Here is a 19628-nt window from a genome sequence, read left to right on the forward strand (position 1 = left end):
TAAGGTAGCAGAAAACACCCAATCAAAACAGCAACTAGAAAAAAGAATTCAAAAAAATGAGGATAGTTTAAGGCGCCTCAGAGATAATATCAAGCACACCAACATTGGGATACCAGAAGGAGGAGAGAGAGAACAAGGAATTTAAAAGCTATTTGAAAAAATAATGATGGAAAACTCCCCTAACCTAGTAAAGGAAATAGACATATAAGCCTAGGAAGCACAGAGAGTTCAAACAAGATGAACCCAAAGAGGGCTACGCCAAGACCCATCATAATTAAAATGCCAATGATGAAAAACAAAAATAAAATCTTAAAAGCAGCAAGAGAAAAGCAATTACTTACTAACAAGGGAGCTCCCGTAAAATTGTCAGCCGATTTCTCAACAGAAACTTTGCAGACCAGAAGAAATTGGCAAGAAATAGTAAAAGTGATGAAAAGCAAGGACCTACAACTAAGATTACTCTATCCAGCAAAGCTATCATTTAGAACTGAAGGATGTATAAAGAGCTTCCCAGACAAGAAAAAACTAAAGGAGTTAATCACCACCAAGCCAGCACTCTAGGAAATGTTGCAGGGACTTAAGAAGAAGAAGAAAAAAGAAAACAAAAAGATAAAACATAAAACATATGACTAATAAAATGGCAATAACTAGATGTCTATGAATGTAAATGGATTAAATGCTCCAATCAAAAGATAGGGTGGCTGAATGGATAAGAAAATAAGACCTTTACATATGCTTCCTACAAAAGACTCACTTCAGATCAAAAGACACACACATAGATAAAGGGATGGGAAAAGATGTTTCATGAAAATGGAAACAAACAAACAAAATAGCTGGGGTAGCAATACTTATACCAGACAGAATAGACTTTAAAATAAAGGCTATAAGAGAAAAAGAAGGGCCCAGTAATGCCACTTCTGGGTATCTGAAGAAACCCAAAACACTACTTCAAAGGGACACGTGAATCCATATGTTCATCTTAGCATTCTTTACAATAGTCAAGATATAGAGGCAACCCAGGTATCTATGAATGCATAAATAGATAAGAGGTGGTACATATACACAATGAAATATTACTCAGACACACACACAAAAATGAAATCTTGCCATCTTCAACAACAAGAATGGACCTAGAGGGTATTGTGCTGAATGGAGTAAGTCAGACATAGAAACACAAGTGCCATATGATTTCACTTACATATGGAATCTAAAGAACAAAATAAACAAACATACAAAAGAGAAACTCATGGCTGCCAGATGGTGTGAGGGGGGCAGGGATTAAGGGCTACAAATTGGTAGTTACAAAATAGTCATGGGGATGTATAGCATAGTATAGTCAATAGTAACTGTGGACAGTGTCAGATGGGTACTAGATTTATTGGTGTGATCATTTTGAAGTTATATAAATGTCTAATCACTCTGTGGTATACCTGAAACTAATATAATATTACATGTCTATTATAATAAAAAAAAAACAAATTATTTTAAAAAACCAAAGTGTAAGATTTTCAAGGGTTTGCAAAAAGCGAATTTACAAAAATGGAAACCCAAATGTTGAACAACCGTATGAGGAGATGTTTAACCTTATTAGGAATTAGAGAAATGCAGATTAAGAACTCACTTTAAAACCATTCCATTAACAGAGATTAGGAAGCTGGGTGGCACCAGAGCTGCTGAGGGGATGGGTAACAGTGGTGCTCTCATACAGGCAGTGGATCTGTAGACCGGTGCAGTCGATTGGAGGGCAGTCTGACAGTTCTGGGTAAAATTAAATATGCATATCCCTGGGACTCAGCATTCTGACTCCTGTTATATACCCACTGAGGAACTCATGAAAAATCGACAAGGGAATTAGGTACAAAGATTTTGGAATGGCAGGAATATTAGAGACAACCCGTCACTAATGTGTGGTGGCTAACACTACGCAATCATCAGAATAACTAACTAGAGGTATCTACTGCAGAGGAAGTAACATGCCAATTATGCTTTTCGATATAAAAAAGGAAGATGCTGTCTATGGCCATTCCACCCTGAAAGAGCCCGATCCAAAATGATCTCGGAAGCTAAGCAGGATTGGGCCTAGTTAATACTTGGATGGGAGACAACCTAGGAAGACCAGGTGCTGTAGGCGTAAAAAATTTAAAAAATAAATAAATAAAAATATAGGTTTGTAAGCTGACAATGTCCTTGCAATCTGTTAGGGTTGCCTCACCTAAAAAAAAATAATAATAAAATAAAATAAAAAGGGAAGATGCCTTTTTGAAAGTCTAAGCTTTTACTACTCAGTTCATGATACAGGGTAAATTACACAACTGCATTTATTTAGGAAGCCGACTTACATACACTTTTATATCACGTTTTTATTAAGTAAAGTGCTCAGTATTAAACATCAATGTAATTCTCAATTGTTGAGAGATACCTGCATATATAACATCTCAATAATATTAATATAGAGAGGAAGATGACAAGGGAGGAATGAAGAGGGAATTCTCCATGATTAAAGAAGAAAAAAATCTGTAACTTATGGGTAAAAAAAAAAAAGGATTTTGGAAAATTTTATAGGCGAAATGAAAACAGCATAACAATAAGTATCATAAAAGACTTTCTAGTGACCATAATTGATATATGGCACGTGGTCAATCTACATGAATACCACATAATGGCTGCACTTCAAATTGAAGTTTGTTTACATGTAACAACATGATACACATACATAAATACACTCACTATCCCTGGAATGCAAACTTTAGTACCTAGTAATAAAGGACTTTGTGTAGCATCCTTCAAAGAAAGATGGAAATAAAGCAATGGGAAATAACTGTTAAAGAAACCAATGTGTATCATTTCTACACGAGCCAGCTTAGAAAGGTATGTGTGCCCACGTTTTCATTGAAGATTTGACTGATATATTTTACCAATTAAATAACAGAAATGTGCATTAACACACAGCATTAAAAACAGGGCTCTCTTCTATTATTCTCCAAGTGAGTTATTCACCAGCATGGCAGGCATTCTCTCTTGCTTGTCCTATTAGCTGTCAATAGGGTCAACACTTTTGAAAAATAGATTTTTATTTTTTTCTGAGAAATACTTATTTCCCATAATTTAGTGAGACTCTCTCCACATTAAAAAAAAAAAAATTGCCGCAAACTCAAACTTCAGCTGATGTTTTCTGATAAAAGATAATTTTCAATACCCAAAATTCCTTTCATTAAATTGAGCTTGTACAGATTTGAATTTCTACTTTTGAAATGGAGGACTGAGTATTTGAGATATGTATTCTTAAAACATTATAAAAATCAAACTTTTGTTTTATAATTTTTATATGAATTTAAAAACTTTTAAAATTGTATTTTAAATGAATGTATTTGCTGAGTTAAAACTTTCAGTGCATATTAAAAAATTTTAGTAAGTTGTTCTTCCTACATTGGTTATACTCACAAATAAGATGAGCCACATTAGAAAGAGAATATCTAAATAAATCTTTATACTAAACTAATTATGAGAAAAAGTCCAACTTAGCGATATAATTCCTTCCAATTCTTCTATGTGTTATGCTTAGAGATGACATTTTAACACAAAACTGGTCTTTGGTGGTTTCGTGTAGCTCTCTTCAAATGAGAATGGAAACAGTGAAAAATTAAGTGAAACAGTTATTCCCAAAGATATTAGATATGCTAAAATAACAAAAAAGCATAGTACTCAACATTTACCTTAATCATTCATACAAATTCTAGCGTAATGACTACATACCCATTCTGTTTGGAGTTCTTTTCTCGCTCATCTTTTAGAAAAGTTTACCCCAAGAAGGTAGTTAAAATAAAAGGCTCCTTTCTTACAAGAAAGCAATGTAGTAAGCCCATGAGCTAAGCCCAAGGAGGAAGGAGTGCTCCTCTTTCCCTTCACACATTGGGCAAAAATGACAATATTGATTTTTGTGATTTGAAAATGAAATTCAGAAGACTTTTGCCAGTTCTCTTCTAGCTTTAAAAGGTGACTTCATTGTCGGCTGAGACTCAGTCATAGTAGCAAATGGGCCTTCCCCTCCCTATACCTTACAAAGATTTTTTTTTTTCTGTACTCAATATTTACAACTAATTTCTTACATGAGAAGAAAAAAGAAAACTATGATCCATGGGCAAAGTTTACCTAAAATAAATTAAAGTGCAGAAGAATTAACAATTGGTCACAACGACCAGCTACGTGTGGTGGTCAGGGCATATAAATACAGTGGGTCCTGGATTAACATCGTTCAGTTATAATGTTGATGAGATGCAGAGGAACTTAACGCTTGTGTATGTCAATAAGCCTATGATAAAACCGGTTTCATTTTGCCTCATTTTGCCACAGTTCCAAGAACCTGTCCACAGTGTTAGGTGAGGACTTACTACAGTGTCTTTGCTATGGAAATTGAGGACAGCCTTCTTCTCACCTATTTACAAACACATTCACAAACACACATCCTAGACGTTGATATTGGAACTGCCGGTTCCACCCGCGCCTTCTAGTCCTTCCGTAGACTGAGAGGAAGAAGGGCGGGAGCTTCTGGGGCGAGGCTGACCATTTAGTCCCACAGGTGTGCCTAAACCATGACTCATTTGGGAAGCTGCATCGTCGGATTCCCAGCGTTCCAACTCTTCCCGTACTAGCCGCTCCATCTGTTCCCTGTGGATTTCACTGTCACGACCCAGTCTTTCATCCTAATGAAGGAAAAAGAAGCCATGTTATGGAAGAGTGATGAATAGTCTCGTACTTAGAAACTGCTCTAGGAAATTTGGGGGCCAAATAATCTGTCTATAAGAGGTAAGGCTGGAGTTTCAGAGCATACAACAGCAATTCTCAGTTACTAGAGTAACTTTTGCTTACTTCTACTATCGAGCAAAGGCAGGACTATCAGTGTGTAAAGTTTTAAGAAAATAACACCTCTAGATAATCATTTGACCTACAGTTATGGAGAGGGAGAAATCTCAAATTAAGGGTTACAAAAGTCGGCTACCCTGATAAGGTACAGAATCAGGGCATTTCTGTTTCAGGCGACCATTACCTCGGCCACGCCATCCAGCAGCCTTCCCAGCACTTCCCTTCTCTTCAGTTTGGCCCGCTCCATGATCTCCAGCTTCACTATCACGGCGTCGATCTTGGACACAATGCTGCCGATGGAGTGCTCCATTCGGTCCACTCGTCTCACGAGGCTGCCAGAAACCACAGTTGGGTGGGACAAAGCCAGTTGTCTTTCAAATGGAAGTGCTAAGATTCGTCCTTAAATAATATGATAATCTGAAATATTTTCTAAGCAGTCTCCAATTTTAGAGATAAACCCTTATACATTGCTGGTAGGAGTGCTAAATGGAACAAAGTTTCTATAATTTAACATTGTATCAGAAGTCTTAAAAATATATGCCTACCTTGTATTCATACATTCCTTGTTTTAAAAACTTTCTAAAGGAAATAATTAAGCATACATATAACTTTTGGCTAGCAGGATATTCACTAGAGTTCTTCTATCAATAGCGTGTCACTGATAAATGATTATATCACATAATCAATAGAGATCATTTAAATATGTTGTTGTTCATGTATGCAGTGGAATTTTAAGCAGACACCAGAAATTATATTGTGACAGAATATTTAATGAAATAGGCTGATGTTCAAAATATAGTAAGTAAATAAAGCAATTAGAAAGCAGTGTATACACTTATGATCCCGTTATTTTGAATAAACATGTTATATAAATACTTATAAAATATAAATAGGAGATGACTTCTAAAATCGCGACATGAGGGCTTTGTAGGCCCTCTCCTCAGTAAAAGAACAGTAACTATTGAATGTTATTTGAAAAAAATTTCTAGAGAATTTCTTAAGGGCATAAAGCAAATAAGCATTTACCTAATAAAATGTACTAAATTCAGTAAAATGAGTGAAATTTTGTGACATCTGAGACAAAATCTGCTCCCTGTCTACCACCCCCAGCTCAGTGTGACAGAAGCACCACTTTGGGTATGTAAAGCAAAAGACACAGGGCTCTCTCTCCTCTTAGCTCCCAGTGGCTGGGAAGGGCAACCTGCCAGCATGTCTCATTCCTATTCCTCCACCTCCAAATCCATGTCACAGAGGCTCTAATCCAGATAAGAGTAGCTGAGAGGTGAGGCTCTTTTCCCTTATTCGACTTCCAATTGTAGGGTGGAGTTGCCATGCCAAGAGAGGCAAGCTAAGAAGACCAAAGGTTGCTATCTCATCCTAATGCCTTATTCAGGAAGCAGGGTGTCACTCTGAGAGAGATGGACCACTGTCCCTGCCCCTACCTCTGGAGCAGTGGCACAGAGGTTTTACCTCTGTAGGGCAAGCCCATAAGACAGAGAGCTCCATAGCTCCCTTCCAAGTAAACTGGCTTTATTTGGAACAGAATGCGGGACATTCAAGCCTAAGAGTGCTCCTGAAAACCATGGAGATGGTGGTAATAAGCAGATAAGAGGAGACAGGTCATTTCATGAAGTCATTTCTCACAGCTAGTTTACCAGTGAGAATTAGGGAAAGAGACAGCTAAGAAGACAGCCAAAGACTGGCTTCAAAGACTATTCCTCAAAGAGGACTGAATTTAACTGGATCAGACTGTAGAGCAATTTATATCCAAAGGCATTAATGATAATAATAGACCACTCAGCCAACAATTAGCGGAACCTAAGAGCTGGAAGTGATATCAACAGAGGCAGAAGACTTAACAGAGAGATCAGGGAAAGACAACGAGAACCTTGCTAAAATCACCATCTTCCCAGGAAGGCTGTGCGCATGGTCATGGCTGTGCCCTCTAAGAGGCAACAAGTCCGGAGGTGGGGAGGGGCAGAGAACTAATATCCAGAATTACTATAATATATTATTTAACATCTCCAGTTTTCATCGACAAATTATGAGCCATTCAAAGAAACAGCAAAATATGACCCATGCACAAGGCAAAAAAGAGCTGGCAACAGAAACTATCTTTAAGAGGGATCAGATAGACTTAGTAGACAAGGAGCTCACAGTGGCTATTACAGATATATTCACAGAACTAAAGAAAATTATGCTTAAATAAATAAAGGATGATATAATGTCACTGTCTCTTCAAATAGAGAATATCAATAAAGAGATAAAGATTATTAAAAAGAACCAACTAGAGTTGAAAAGTACCATCTATAAAATGAAAAATTCACTAGAGAGTCTCAGCAGTATTTCTGAGCTGGCAGAAGAAGGAACTGGTGAACTGGAAGATAGATGGATAAAACTATGCAATCTGAAGAACAGAAACAAGAAGGAACGAAGGAAAATGAACAGAGCCTAAGAGAAATGTGGGATACCACTAAGCATCTCAATATACACATAATATGAGTCCTAGGAGAACAAGAAAGAAGGAGAAAAATATTTGAAGACATAATGGTTGAAAAGTTCCTAAATTTGATGAAAATATTACACATCCAAGAAAGTTAATGAACATCGAGTAGGATAACTGTAAAGAGATCCACACTCAGACATATTGTAGTACAAATACTGAAAGATAAAGAAGAAAAAATCTTAAAGAAGCAAGAGAAAAATTACTCATCACGTACAAAGGAATTTCAATAAGATTAACATCTATCTTATCAGAAACAATGGAAGCCATTAGGAAATAAAGGAGCAGTAAAAACATTCCCAGATTAAGGACAACTGACAGAATTCATGCTAGCTGGCCTACTTTAGAAGAGGTACTAAAAGACGTTCTTTAGGCTAAAAGCAAGTGATCCCAGATGGTACTGCAATGAAAATCATGAAAAAACAAAAAGCACTGGCGAAGGTAGTTACATAACCAAAGAAGATGATATTAATGCATATTTTTTCTTTTTTCTTTTAACTGATTTAAAGAGAAGCTATACAAGATAATATGTACATAATTGTATTGCTGGGCTTATAACACAAATGTCATAAAATATTTGACAGGACAAATGAGGTGGGTAAGAGCAAAGTTGTATCATAATTCCTTTATACTTACACTTGAAACTCTTCATAAGAAACCCCACTGGAGATGCTTCCCCTCCTTCTGGAGCTGTGCCCACTGTCTTCGTCGTCATCCTCCTCAGAATCATCCAGGCTTCGTGGGAAACTTCGGCTGCTCATGGGGCGTGGTAAAGAGCTGTGATCCAAGTCCAGGTCCTCCTGAGGAAAACGGGGTCATTAAGCAAGAACACCCAGACCCCACGGAAGCTTCACTGAGGGCTTGGCCTGATGAAAAATGGCTGTGTACCTCAGATTTCTTTGTGGGTAACACCAGACTGTGATCTCCACACTTTTCCATTTCATAGATTGGCAAGTTTTCAAAATAGATTTTAATTATTGGCAAGTAGTTGCTAACTTTTTGTTTAGATAAGAAAGAACATTAAAAATAGAATAAAACAAAGAAAAAGTAAATGAAGAAACATACTGTCACCTTTTCATAAATAACACAGTAGTTAACAAAGTAGGAAGGATATAATTTGAGAATCAGAATTTTGACTAAATACAGACTTTAAAAATACAAAAACTTTATTCATTGTCTTTTTGTTCACATTTCACTATGAGTGGCGAAGTTTTTCACTTACTGGCACAGCATTTAGAAAGCACTGTTCTATACTATGCCCTCAAAGGAAAGTGACTTGTGTATAACAAGGATCTGTATTCTGTGTACCTCAATTGCTATGGATTTTTGTTTGTTTGTTTATCCATTTATTTTAAAAGTAATATTAAAGCTTTTAATTATTTTTTTTCTAAAAGCCCATATAAATTCACTTTTAACAGTTTCATAATAATTATTCAAATGGAAGGCAACTATTTTATTTTAAATGTTAACTTAAAAATCAAATAATTTTATATCTCCTGAGAAAACTTTCTTCCCATTGTTATGGACAATATGAAGTATGTAACTACTCAGGTTTCTCTTTTCAAGTTGATTGCTGGAAAGTTTATGGCCAAATTTGTAGCCCAATTTTTTTTCAGTGTTTTAAAAAATGTTTTTTTTTAAAAAAATTTTAATTTAATTAATTAATTTATAATAATGTAGTCCAATTTTAATAAGTATATATGTTTTTATGGGATGCATTTTTCACTTCATTCATAGTCTAGTTTTATATTTCACTTTTGCTTTAATTCTTTCTTTTGATTTTTTATATTTGTTAACTTATTGAATTTTTATATATTATTGTGTTATATATCCTTGTTAGAATAAGCACTAATACACAAATTGAGAGTGAGAGAGAGAGAAAGAGAGAACGAGCCTCTCAACAACCCATTACTTAGTATGGTTCATGGGTGCTAAATCAAATCATTTTCTCCTAAACTAGACCCACCCTCTCTTTTTCCAAGTCGTCTCTCATCTGCTGATGTTCGTGTTCAGTCAGTTCTTGGTCTCCATCTTGGTCATACTTTGTGAATATTGCCTCAATCTCTGCATCAGTATGGCCCTTCCTGAAATTATTGAGAGGTTACAGATGAACTCATTCACGTACATGGCCCAACCCGAACACAGAGACAACAAAATTCAGGAGAAAAGGAGAAACTGCTGACTCAGGGACAGTCTTCCTCTTATAATATATTCTAGAAAGACATCCAACTCTAAAAAAAGTGCTTTTGTGAGTACTTGGGCCAGAAATACCCTTATCACTATGAACATATCTTTATAGAAGTAATGTCCCAGGATTTCACAAACTGTATGAGATCTCACCCTTTGAGATCTTGTCGAAGTTCATCAAAGTTTAACTTGCCGCCTCCTTGCCGCAGACTCTCTGAAATGTCGTCCACAGTATTTTTTTTTAGTTTTAATTTGACCAAGGCTTTATGGTAGCCCTGTTGAAAAGAAAAGACTTGGTTTAGTGTATTCTTCTTTTACATTTGCTTTACCTTCCAATTATGGTAACAACTACCATAAAGCCAATAACCAGAAGCATGCTTGACATAAATCAGCCACTTAACAAGTGTGTGTTGAACAAATGAATAATGAACATATCCCGAGTTTTCCATAAAAATCCTGTGTAAAAGATTCAAAGAGTCAAAGTCTTTTAGTAAATCAAGAACTAAAAACCTTTTGCTCATACGTGAATTCGAGCTTAGGTTATAGAAATGAAAATCACTACATATTTACAGCTGTCTGCCTCAGAGTATGTAGGAATGTGCAACAGTTCATAAGAAGACTGAGAAACATGAGTCATAGGTTGTTTATTTTCTACATTCTCTCATAGGAATTTCCTTATGTAGGTATGTAAACAAAATTCAGTAAAATGTGGATGCAGATTTTTCACTAATAAACTACAGGCAGGCCTTGCAGATTTTTCGCTAATAAACTACAGGCAGGCCTTGCTCTGCATTGTAGCATAGGACTACAAAAATGACCACACAAGCACAAACTGTGAGCTTTAATTTTATCCTAAACTTATCCCTAGACCTTCTAAATCACATCATGCAACTCCTCTACCTAATGGACCTAAATGTTGGGATTTCAATGACTCCTCCCAAAGGGGCCATCTTTCTGACTGGAAGATTCTTCTCAGAGATGATATGCTGCAATTTTTATGAGACTTTGGATGTGTGTGCCAGCTCCATGGACTATGAGGGTGAATATTTCCCAAAATCAAACATGATGAGTGGATACTCTCCAAAATCACTTTTTCTAAATGTTTGAGCAGCCAGGCCAGTGGGGATCAAGATAAAGGATGGCCACTGCAAATTCAGAGATGCTATAAATAAAACAAATTGAAATTTTACTCCTTCCAAAAGGCAAAAAAAGATATTCCCTGAATATCCCAGAACTAAATATCTTGCATTGCATATCTTAGAAGAAAAGTATAATTTACACCGCAACTTATTTCTATAATAGCACTCTGGGATCCAAAAAATATTTAGACAGAGATGCTTAGAAGTATCTCAGTTGATCACTCTGAACAGTTCATATTAAGTTATTGAAAGGAGAATGCACTAGAATTTGTCTTCCTGTTTTTTCTATCAAAACAAAACAAGCTCCTTTTGTTATGCACGAAGTCTTGAGAATGGGTTAAAGGCATAAACCCGTAGCTAGATAGACCTGGGTCTAAGTCCTGGCCCTGCCATGTGCTATGGTCCAGCCCAACTGCTGCGTGACCCTGGACACACTTATCTTCTCCATGCATTAGTTACATCATTCCCAGAGTGTGGCTAATAGCAATTAATTCACATAGCTGTCATCAGAAATGAATGAGATGATATATTGTGTTGTGAGAGGTTAAGAATGAGTCACCCTAAGATCTGCCTCTGTGGTATGCAGATTGTTTCTGAGCTAAAGGCAACTTCAGCCACAGGTTCAAGAGAAACTTCTTAATTACCTAGAATAATTTGAATTAGGGGTCTTGCCCATAATGAGAGATTATCAGAGAAAACCTCTTTTGACCTATCTCTAGGGCAGGACAAACTTCTATTTACTGAGCAGTTGCATTTCCTATCATCTTGCAATGACCCCTTGAAGCCCATAAGGCTCCTTAACTCATCTCTAGCTCGGGATGTCTTATACACCCATGAGCCCCTATCTCTGAACTTCTTATGCATGTGGGGTCTCTGACTCTCTCATATATGTGAGGTTCCCATCCATCTGTGTATTAAATTTGGTTATTTTCTTTTTTAATCTCTCTCATGTCTATTTGATTGTTAGACCAGCCAGAAGAACCGTGAGGGTAGAAGCAAGTTTCTTTTTCCTCTACATCTGGTGCAGAGAGCAGGGTAAACTCACTGGCAGGAATCTCACACTTCCCCACAAGGCTGCTGCAAATGAGGAGATCCTGGGGCAACTGACACGTGCCAGAAGAAGGTGAGGGTTCTTTCCATGTCAGCACACCCCTAGATCTCTGTCTGCAGAGGTTTTTTCCTTAACTGTTATACCTACAAAATGGACTGGATCCTAAATTTTTCTAGTTTTCTTAAATATTTGGCTACAACCCTTTGAACTAATATTTTCATTTTCCCATCCTTCAACTTGGAATCATTGAGAATGAAAACTGGCCTTTTCCCAAGGCCACGCAAGCTAAAGTGGGACAACTTGATTACAGACTTCAGAGAAATCACCACGATCAGCTCATCAATGCACAATCTTCATGCTTATTGTAGAAAGATCACCAGAGACAATTCAACTGCACACCAGGAGAATCTATCACACTGTAACTGCCTGCTTTCACTCCATATGAAGATAATTTAAGACAGACATCTAGAAATCTTGACTGCCTGCCTTCAGAACTCAGAAACTGGGATTACAGTAACCTTTGTTTTTCCTTTGTTTCCATAAAGATGCCTCTTATTAAACACCAGATTGCCTGTACCAGAGCCTTAAACTTTGGGAGCCCACCTGCATCACCATCTCTTGAAGTGAGACACAACTGTTAAAATGAATGGGACTTTTCTAAAGACTGAGACCACTTTAATGAGATATAGAACAATTTATCAACCCAATTTCTGGAATGTGAGACTTCCCAGGAAGTTTCAGAGGAGGGAACTGTGGGAGTTTAGAACGAGTCACCCCAAGAAGTGCTTCTGTGGCATGCAGATTGTTTAGCGTTAAAGGAAATTTAAGATGCAAGCTCAAGAGAAATTTCACCGCCCCACTCCTCAGCCTCAACTACCTAGAAGAATTTGAATTAGAGGCTTTGCCCATGAGAGATTTATCAGAGCTAAACTCTTTCACCTATATATAGGGCAGGGCAAGCTTCTATTTACTAAAGGTCTGCTCTTCTTACCATCATGCAATTACCTTTTGAAGCCCCCAAGGCACCTTACCTCACCCCTAGCTCAGGATGTCTTAGACACTCATGTTCCCTTTGGGTCTCTGAACCTCTTTTGCATGTGGGCTCTCTGACTCTCTCATGTATGTGGGGTTACCATCCAAATGTATGTATTAAATTTAGTTATTTTCTCTTGCTAATGTGTCTCATGTCTCTTTGATTATTAGACCTGCCAGAAGAACCTTGAGGAAAGCTTATTTCTCTTCCGCAGAACTCACTGCGAGGATGCAAAAGCATTAGCTATTATTATTATTGTTCATTATTTATTAGCACATGATAGTGATTTTCACTAGAGAAAAGGATCCCATTTTGTCTAATGATTTGTAAGCCTTGGGACAAAGACAGGGACATATGATGCTGATTGCAACACACTGCTTAAATTTGCACTGGGACTAATGGTTTAGTATAAAACCTGAAATATGTGATGTTCTAGCTTTGAATTCAAGAATGTGGTTAATGGATAGCTAAACATTCCTTAGGCAAACTCAGAAATTACTGGATCCATTAATTCCTTGGCAGGATAAGCAGTCCAGCTCTTCCTTCAGGAAAAAAAGAGAAAGGAAAAAAAAAAAGTATCCAGAGTATTTTGAATGCTGCTTGCCTTCTTCTTGTGTAACTTTAACGCTATAGAGTGAACAGATGTCTTAGTGAGTTACCATAATCCTTTCTTAACTTGGGTCAGCTCACAACATTTTATCTTTTGCATATTTAATGTTGTGAAATATTGCAAAGAGTTCCTTAAATGTGAAGTTTTTTGCCATTGTCATTTCTTGTGTGAAATCTTCATCTATTCTGTTGCAATCACTCTCCTCATTTATATTGATAAATTTGCCTTCACTAAGTTATTTTGACTGTGTACCTAGATATTGTGAATGTCTGGACACTCCCATGGCTAGCTACTTATTTCTTCCATAAATCCAATACATTTGTTTTGATTTTCACTTCCAGTGTTATCATTCTTTTTTTCTTTGCTACACTTTCATCTTTGCTGACTCATTCTCTCTTCCAATTATTCATTTGTAAAATGTCACATGGTTTATCACTGGGCGGTAAGGAGGAAATATAACTACATGTTTGTGCATGTACTGAAAAGCAGGTCCTCAGTGATGAATCCAAGCTTTGCAAGAATGACATTATTGGTTACTAATTATGATGTGCATCTGTCATTTATATAATGATTTGCAGTGAAGTTTTCACTTTATGCTATCACTCAGTTAACATATTGTGATAACTGAAAGTGAATTTTGCTCTTTATGCTATTACTCACAGGAAATACACTGTGATAACTAAAATTTGAACTGTTCAAAAGGCTGGTGTTATTTAAATGAAATAATTAAAATTTGTGGATATCAGACCCAAAGTGCCAAGTGAAGACTGCTTCCCTGGAGATTTGCTAAAATGTAATCAACTGTTATGCAAAATTCAGGAAAATTCAAATCTTAGGTCCCATCCAGAGGACCTTGTTTTATGATGCAAGTCCTATGGTTTGAACTAACAGATAAGGAGTCATTGTAGCTTAGCAAAATGATGTTAGGGAACAAGTTATGTACTTTAGCTGTACTTATTCGTGGTTTAAGTTTTATACTTTAAACCAAATAAAGAAGTCACATTAAGAACAAAGCTGCCCAATTTCCTTGGCCTGCCCTTCTATTTAAAAAACACTTCCTGAAAAGGTAAGTAAGTGAGAGTTCTCAGGCCCTTAGGTGTGGCCTTACTCTGTGGATCTTTCCTTTGACTATTTTAAAATTTCCTTGGAAGGTCAAGGACAAAGGGTGAACTACAAAATATTTAATAGAAAAAGAGGAAATGTATTTATAATCTTCCCTCTGGTTTATTCTGAACTCTGGATCTGGAAGTAAGAACTAACTAGAGAAGATGTCAAAACAAATAAAGGGGATGAAACCACTAGTTCAGCTCTAAGAGTCTAAAGAGATTATTGAGAATTTAATTCCAGGACATTAAAGAATTTCCAGAACTTAAATCCGAGCTAGCAGTATACCCTTCTCTAGCCCCAAGAACACTTAAATTATTCTTATAATATAGCAATCTACTCTTTATTTTGAACAATGACAATTGATTAATGTTCATTTGGAAATCTGGCTGAAACAAGGCTCATTTTATGTGGAAAATAAAACAATTTCGAGAATTAGAGCTTGACATACCTTTCTGATAAGATCTGAGAGTTCCATTTCAGCTTTCTGCTGTGCCAAATCAGATTTAACTTCAGAGTAAGTATCATTGATGATGGCCAAAAACATATTCTGTGTGTAAATCAAAGGAAGATTGAGGTTAAAGAAGAAATCTAAATATATTTATAAACAGTAATCTTTCACATATACTTTTTTGTTGTTTACCTTTTTTTCTTTTTCAATTTGATATCTTAAGAAGTCATACATTAATAGTTTTGCTACCATATTCTTTGGGAAAATTGGTTTTTTTTCAATGAAGTCAGCCAAAGGAAAATGCAAGGTATTTTCTTATTTATAAAATCATGTATTGTGATATATTTTATAAAAAGAGACAAGAATAAAATACGCCAAAATATTAATGTATTTATAAATGGAGAAATTATTTTATTACTTTTGCTTATCTACATTCTCTAAATTTCCTTTCATTTGACAAATTATTTGGAGTGTAGCACTCTAAACAGCTCATCAAATTTTGAAAGTCAACAACAGACAAATGGAATTTGTCTATGCTAATTCCAAATATCATTATATAATATTATTTTAGCCTTATAGAATATATTTTGAAGAGTTAAAAAAATCTGCAAATAGGGATATGGTAGGCCTAGTAGGGAGATAGTTAAGAAAAGCTTAGTGGATGAGACATAGACTTTGGAGTTAAGCAAACCTGAGTTTTAGTTTTAACATTGCCAAGACTACGTTGTTTAAATTTTCTAATCTTCATTTAAAAATGTATTTATTTGTTTTTCCACTTATAAAATGGGAGAAATAACATACCTGCCCTACAGATTTGTTGTGGGGATTAATGAGAAAATCTACCTAAAGTCTTTAAAGACAGGGCCTAATGTGTGGTAAGTGCTACGTAATTTATAGCCATTATTATTCAGTAATAGTTAGTTCATTTTCCTGACTTTTCCTTCCTCAGTATAATGTTTGCATTTCCAAAAAATTTTTCTGGAAGCACTGCACCCAGTTATAGGTCCTTCTTTAACATGCTCTCTCTTTGGTTTTCCTTTTCAGCGCTACAGTTTATAAGTACACTGTTGTGTATCTGATTATGTCTGTTTTCCCTACGAGTTTATGGAATCTTCATGGGAGCAGGGTTGATCTTTATTTTCCTTACCACTGCATCCTCAGTATCTAGCACATTGCTCAAGAAATATTTACTGAATGTTTGATGAATGAACAAATGAGAGCTCCATTATTTTAATGGACTATAATGGGCTACTAAATTGCTATGAATTAAGGAGAAATGTTGTTTAAGATTGTGCAGAAGAAATGAGAATAGACTATAGAATACTTATAAGTTCCTGGCTTAATGCTCATTTGCAAGGTAAGACACCTATACTCAGAGTAACTTCTCCCACCTTCTACTTTCCAGTCCAGGAATCTAAGATTTTATTTTTGTTTCCAAATGGCTGTTACTGCACGCCTTAAAATGTCTTAGTCAGAATGCATTGAAGTGTGAGTCCTCTGAAGAGATTTCAAAAAATAGGTGTTCAAGAAAGGCTCTTGAAGGTAGGGAGAGGAAGTTCATTCTCCTTTCCATTACATCTGCAATCAGAGGTCTTTCCTTGTGGATTATGGGGCTTTTGCTTCCTGCCTCAGCTAGGCCACCTCACACCACTGTGGCTTTTTGTGAAATAGGTACAATTAATTAACACTTGGCAGTCATCTCAGAAAGGTGACCAACCCTGCAGCTGGCTTGTCATTTCTGTAAAAGAAAGGATTTGTATTGACTGTAACCTCCCCTTTCGTTCTGGGGAGTACAGGAGGAGCATTTCCTTTTTGTGCAGTAGTGCAACAAATTGTTTGCACTACTACACAAAAACTATGAACTTCTTTTCATATCCTAGTGATTGATCTGATAAAAAGACTAAATAATTTAAAAGATGCTGCCTACTTGAGGACACAGTTCAAACAAATCCACATCTGAGTATTTCCAAGTACCACAGTTATGTCCCTCACTTGGCCACTGACATACAAATAAAACCTAGGTGACCTGAAGTCAACTGAAGGACCAGTGCAGAACTCTCAATTCCTGGGTTTTGTTTTCATAGTAGAGATTCAGGGATTCAGATGCTCCAGAATCCAAAGTGCTACCAATGTTAGAGTAACAAAGGTTTACTTATTCCCCTATTTTTTTCTTTAATATATGATAGGAAGGAGAAACTTAAGAAGCTTAACTTTAAAAGTAACCATGATACATGGGAAGCAAGATACAAACGAACTTGCAAGATATTCCTGACTCTTTCAGTCCTATTAAAGTACATCTAATTCTCACTCTGTAAATACTATATAATTAACCACTAAATACTTGGAGCAACTCTGATATTATTCAGTGATATTACACTGAAATACTAAATCTTATACAAATAATCTTCATAAAATCTATCGAAAATGAAACAGTTTTATTGTTTTCTTAAGATGATGGTTGATGTAAGGAAATCTTAAGTGTTAGTGTTTACATGAAAAAATACCCACTACCTATGTTAAGCTAATTTAAGACTTTCTTAGTAGAGTGGACAAATAAATGTAAAAATGTTAAGATAAGATAAAGAACAAAATACTTAAAAAAAAAATCTTAATTAACTTAAGGCCAAATGTTAAAAATGTTAATTTGTACTAAATCAAGAGAATAAAAAATATTTTTGAAAATAATTTTTAAAGTAATTTCCGTTCATTGTTGGATTTAGTTTTAAATTTAAAATATAAATATTCTTTGTAGGCAATCTCTAGATGTGCTAAATATAAATAAGTAAAAACAGAATATCTTAAGCTTGACAAACAATAATTCACTCAAATATTATTCTTGACATCCTGGATCTTGCTTGCTTTGTCAGTTCCTCTTTTTTAAACACAAAAGAAAAAAAGAAATGCAAAGTCATGCTAGCAAGTGACCATGAAAGTGCTGATGTTTGGTTACAACAGCATGTAAATATATTCTGCTTTTTAGGTGAGACATGATTTTAAGTAACCATAAGTCTGCATTTGATCTATTTTTTTTTTTTTTGCATTGAATAAATAAATGAAAATCCACAGAAAAGATATTTGGTGAAGACTTAAAACTGTAAATCAGAAGTGAAATATGATTTTTTTCTGTATTTTTCTACTTCCTAAGTCTTCTAAAAATAGGGAATAGAAAATAAAGAAAAGATGGTGATTTATGAAATTTAAATCACCTCACTATAAATAAAAGTATACATACCAAAAGAATGAAGAACATAAAGAACACAAAGGTAGTGAAATAAATTGGCCCCAAAACTCGATTAGCTTCCTCAATCTCTGCGAAGTTGATATCACCCAAAAGGATACGGAATTGAGTGAAACTATAAAAACAAAACAAAACAAAACACAACGCCACAATACAAAAACAAAGAATGTCCAGTATTGATGCAACTGTTTTTAAAAGATGATTTCATACTTTTAGACTTTTTTTTTTTCAGTGTAGAAAACTGCCAAATAATAGAAAATTGTCAATCCCTTTGGAACACTCTCACTACTTATATGAGCAATTGAAGCCTTATGGAATAAAAATAATATGCTTTTTTTCTTAAATATGTTATTTCTATTTTTTGAAAAGAAAATATAATAATTATTATTGGATGACTTATAAAGCAATAGGCTATAAGAACTTAATACATAATCTAGGTAAAACAGGGTAACTAAACTTCACTGTGGTCATTCTGTATCTGAATTTGAAATCTCTTTTTTAAAAAAGATTTTTGAAGGACAGCCAAAACGTGTGTTTCAAAGATCCAATATTCTCACATGCATGCAAAGGAGGGTCAAGAGTTGCCACATGTTGCCAATGCTGATCCTTAATTAGTAAAATCATTTTCATTTCTGATTTTATCCAAAAGCAAAATTAATTAGGGCCCATGCACAAAGCCCTATTAATCTCCATTATCATGATCACTTCCTTTCCTAACTCACTCCTTTCTATGTGTCATGGAAATCTAATATTTGGCTACTTTTCCTGTTTTTAGTAACATATTTGAGAACTTTGGAAAAAGACTGAAAATTTCTGTACTGGTGTGAGAACATTAGAAATCCAACTTTTTTTTAACTTGAAGTTTAAAACATATGGCAACAATATCGACTAGAAATAAAAATACAGGCAGATAGTCTCTAAAAAGCTACCATTTGAAATTGGTGCTCAGAAAACCCTGATCTTTGGAACATTGTTGGTTTACTATGGCTGACCTACTATGTCATACTACTTTGGGGCTGTTATCTCAAGCATCAGCATTTCAGAATGTATGGTCATCTTTGCATTGGTGGGCCAATGCTTCTGGGAAAGAGAATTAAATCTCATTTTAAACAAGTACTTTTCAAAACACTTGGTGGTTAAATAGCAATCATGAAAATTCCTTTATCTTTTAAAAGGCAGTGACATCTCCAATTAAATTTTCTTCTTAATTTCATATATACTTACATACACTCTTGGAAAGTACTGAAGTCATCAACCTGAGTGCCAAAGACAAGGTATGCCAACTGAGCGTATGCTAAGAAAATAATGAAGAACATAATTGCAAAGCCAAAGAGGTCTTTGGCACACCGAGACATAGTTGTGGAGAGCTGACTCATGGTCCTGTTAAAGTTGATGAATTTGAAAAGCTGTAAGAGAGGGAAGATATCAACAGATGAATGGGTAAATAGAATG

At 35.5% G+C, this 19628-nt stretch overlaps 1 protein-coding gene and 1 pseudogene across 2 annotated transcripts in view; one reads left to right on the forward strand and one right to left on the reverse strand.

Annotated features, from left to right (window-relative positions):
- Positions 1-2012: 2012 nt before the first annotated feature.
- Positions 2013-2131, forward strand: LOC118609096 (annotated as a pseudogene).
- Positions 2132-2304: 173 nt separating this feature from the next.
- The window catches only part of PKD2 (polycystin 2, transient receptor potential cation channel), a 53418-nt gene continuing 36094 nt past the window's right edge, over positions 2305-19628 (reverse strand). For both annotated transcript variants that reach the window (XM_036227724.1, XM_036227725.1), the window contains exons 8-15: positions 19401-19582; positions 18171-18291; positions 14939-15037; positions 9704-9825; positions 9330-9447; positions 8000-8163; positions 5045-5192; positions 2305-4700 (exon numbers count right to left, since the gene is read on the reverse strand). In XM_036227724.1, the coding sequence (XP_036083617.1) occupies positions 4464-4700; positions 5045-5192; positions 8000-8163; positions 9330-9447; positions 9704-9825; positions 14939-15037; positions 18171-18291; positions 19401-19582 (1191 nt within the window). In that variant the 3' untranslated portion in view covers positions 2305-4463. The remainder of the gene's footprint in view (positions 4701-5044; positions 5193-7999; positions 8164-9329; positions 9448-9703; positions 9826-14938; positions 15038-18170; positions 18292-19400; positions 19583-19628) is intronic.

This window comes from Rousettus aegyptiacus, unplaced genomic scaffold (assembly GCF_014176215.1).
Source record: "Rousettus aegyptiacus isolate mRouAeg1 unplaced genomic scaffold, mRouAeg1.p scaffold_m13_p_10, whole genome shotgun sequence".
Classification (NCBI taxonomy): Eukaryota; Metazoa; Chordata; class Mammalia; order Chiroptera; family Pteropodidae; genus Rousettus; species Rousettus aegyptiacus.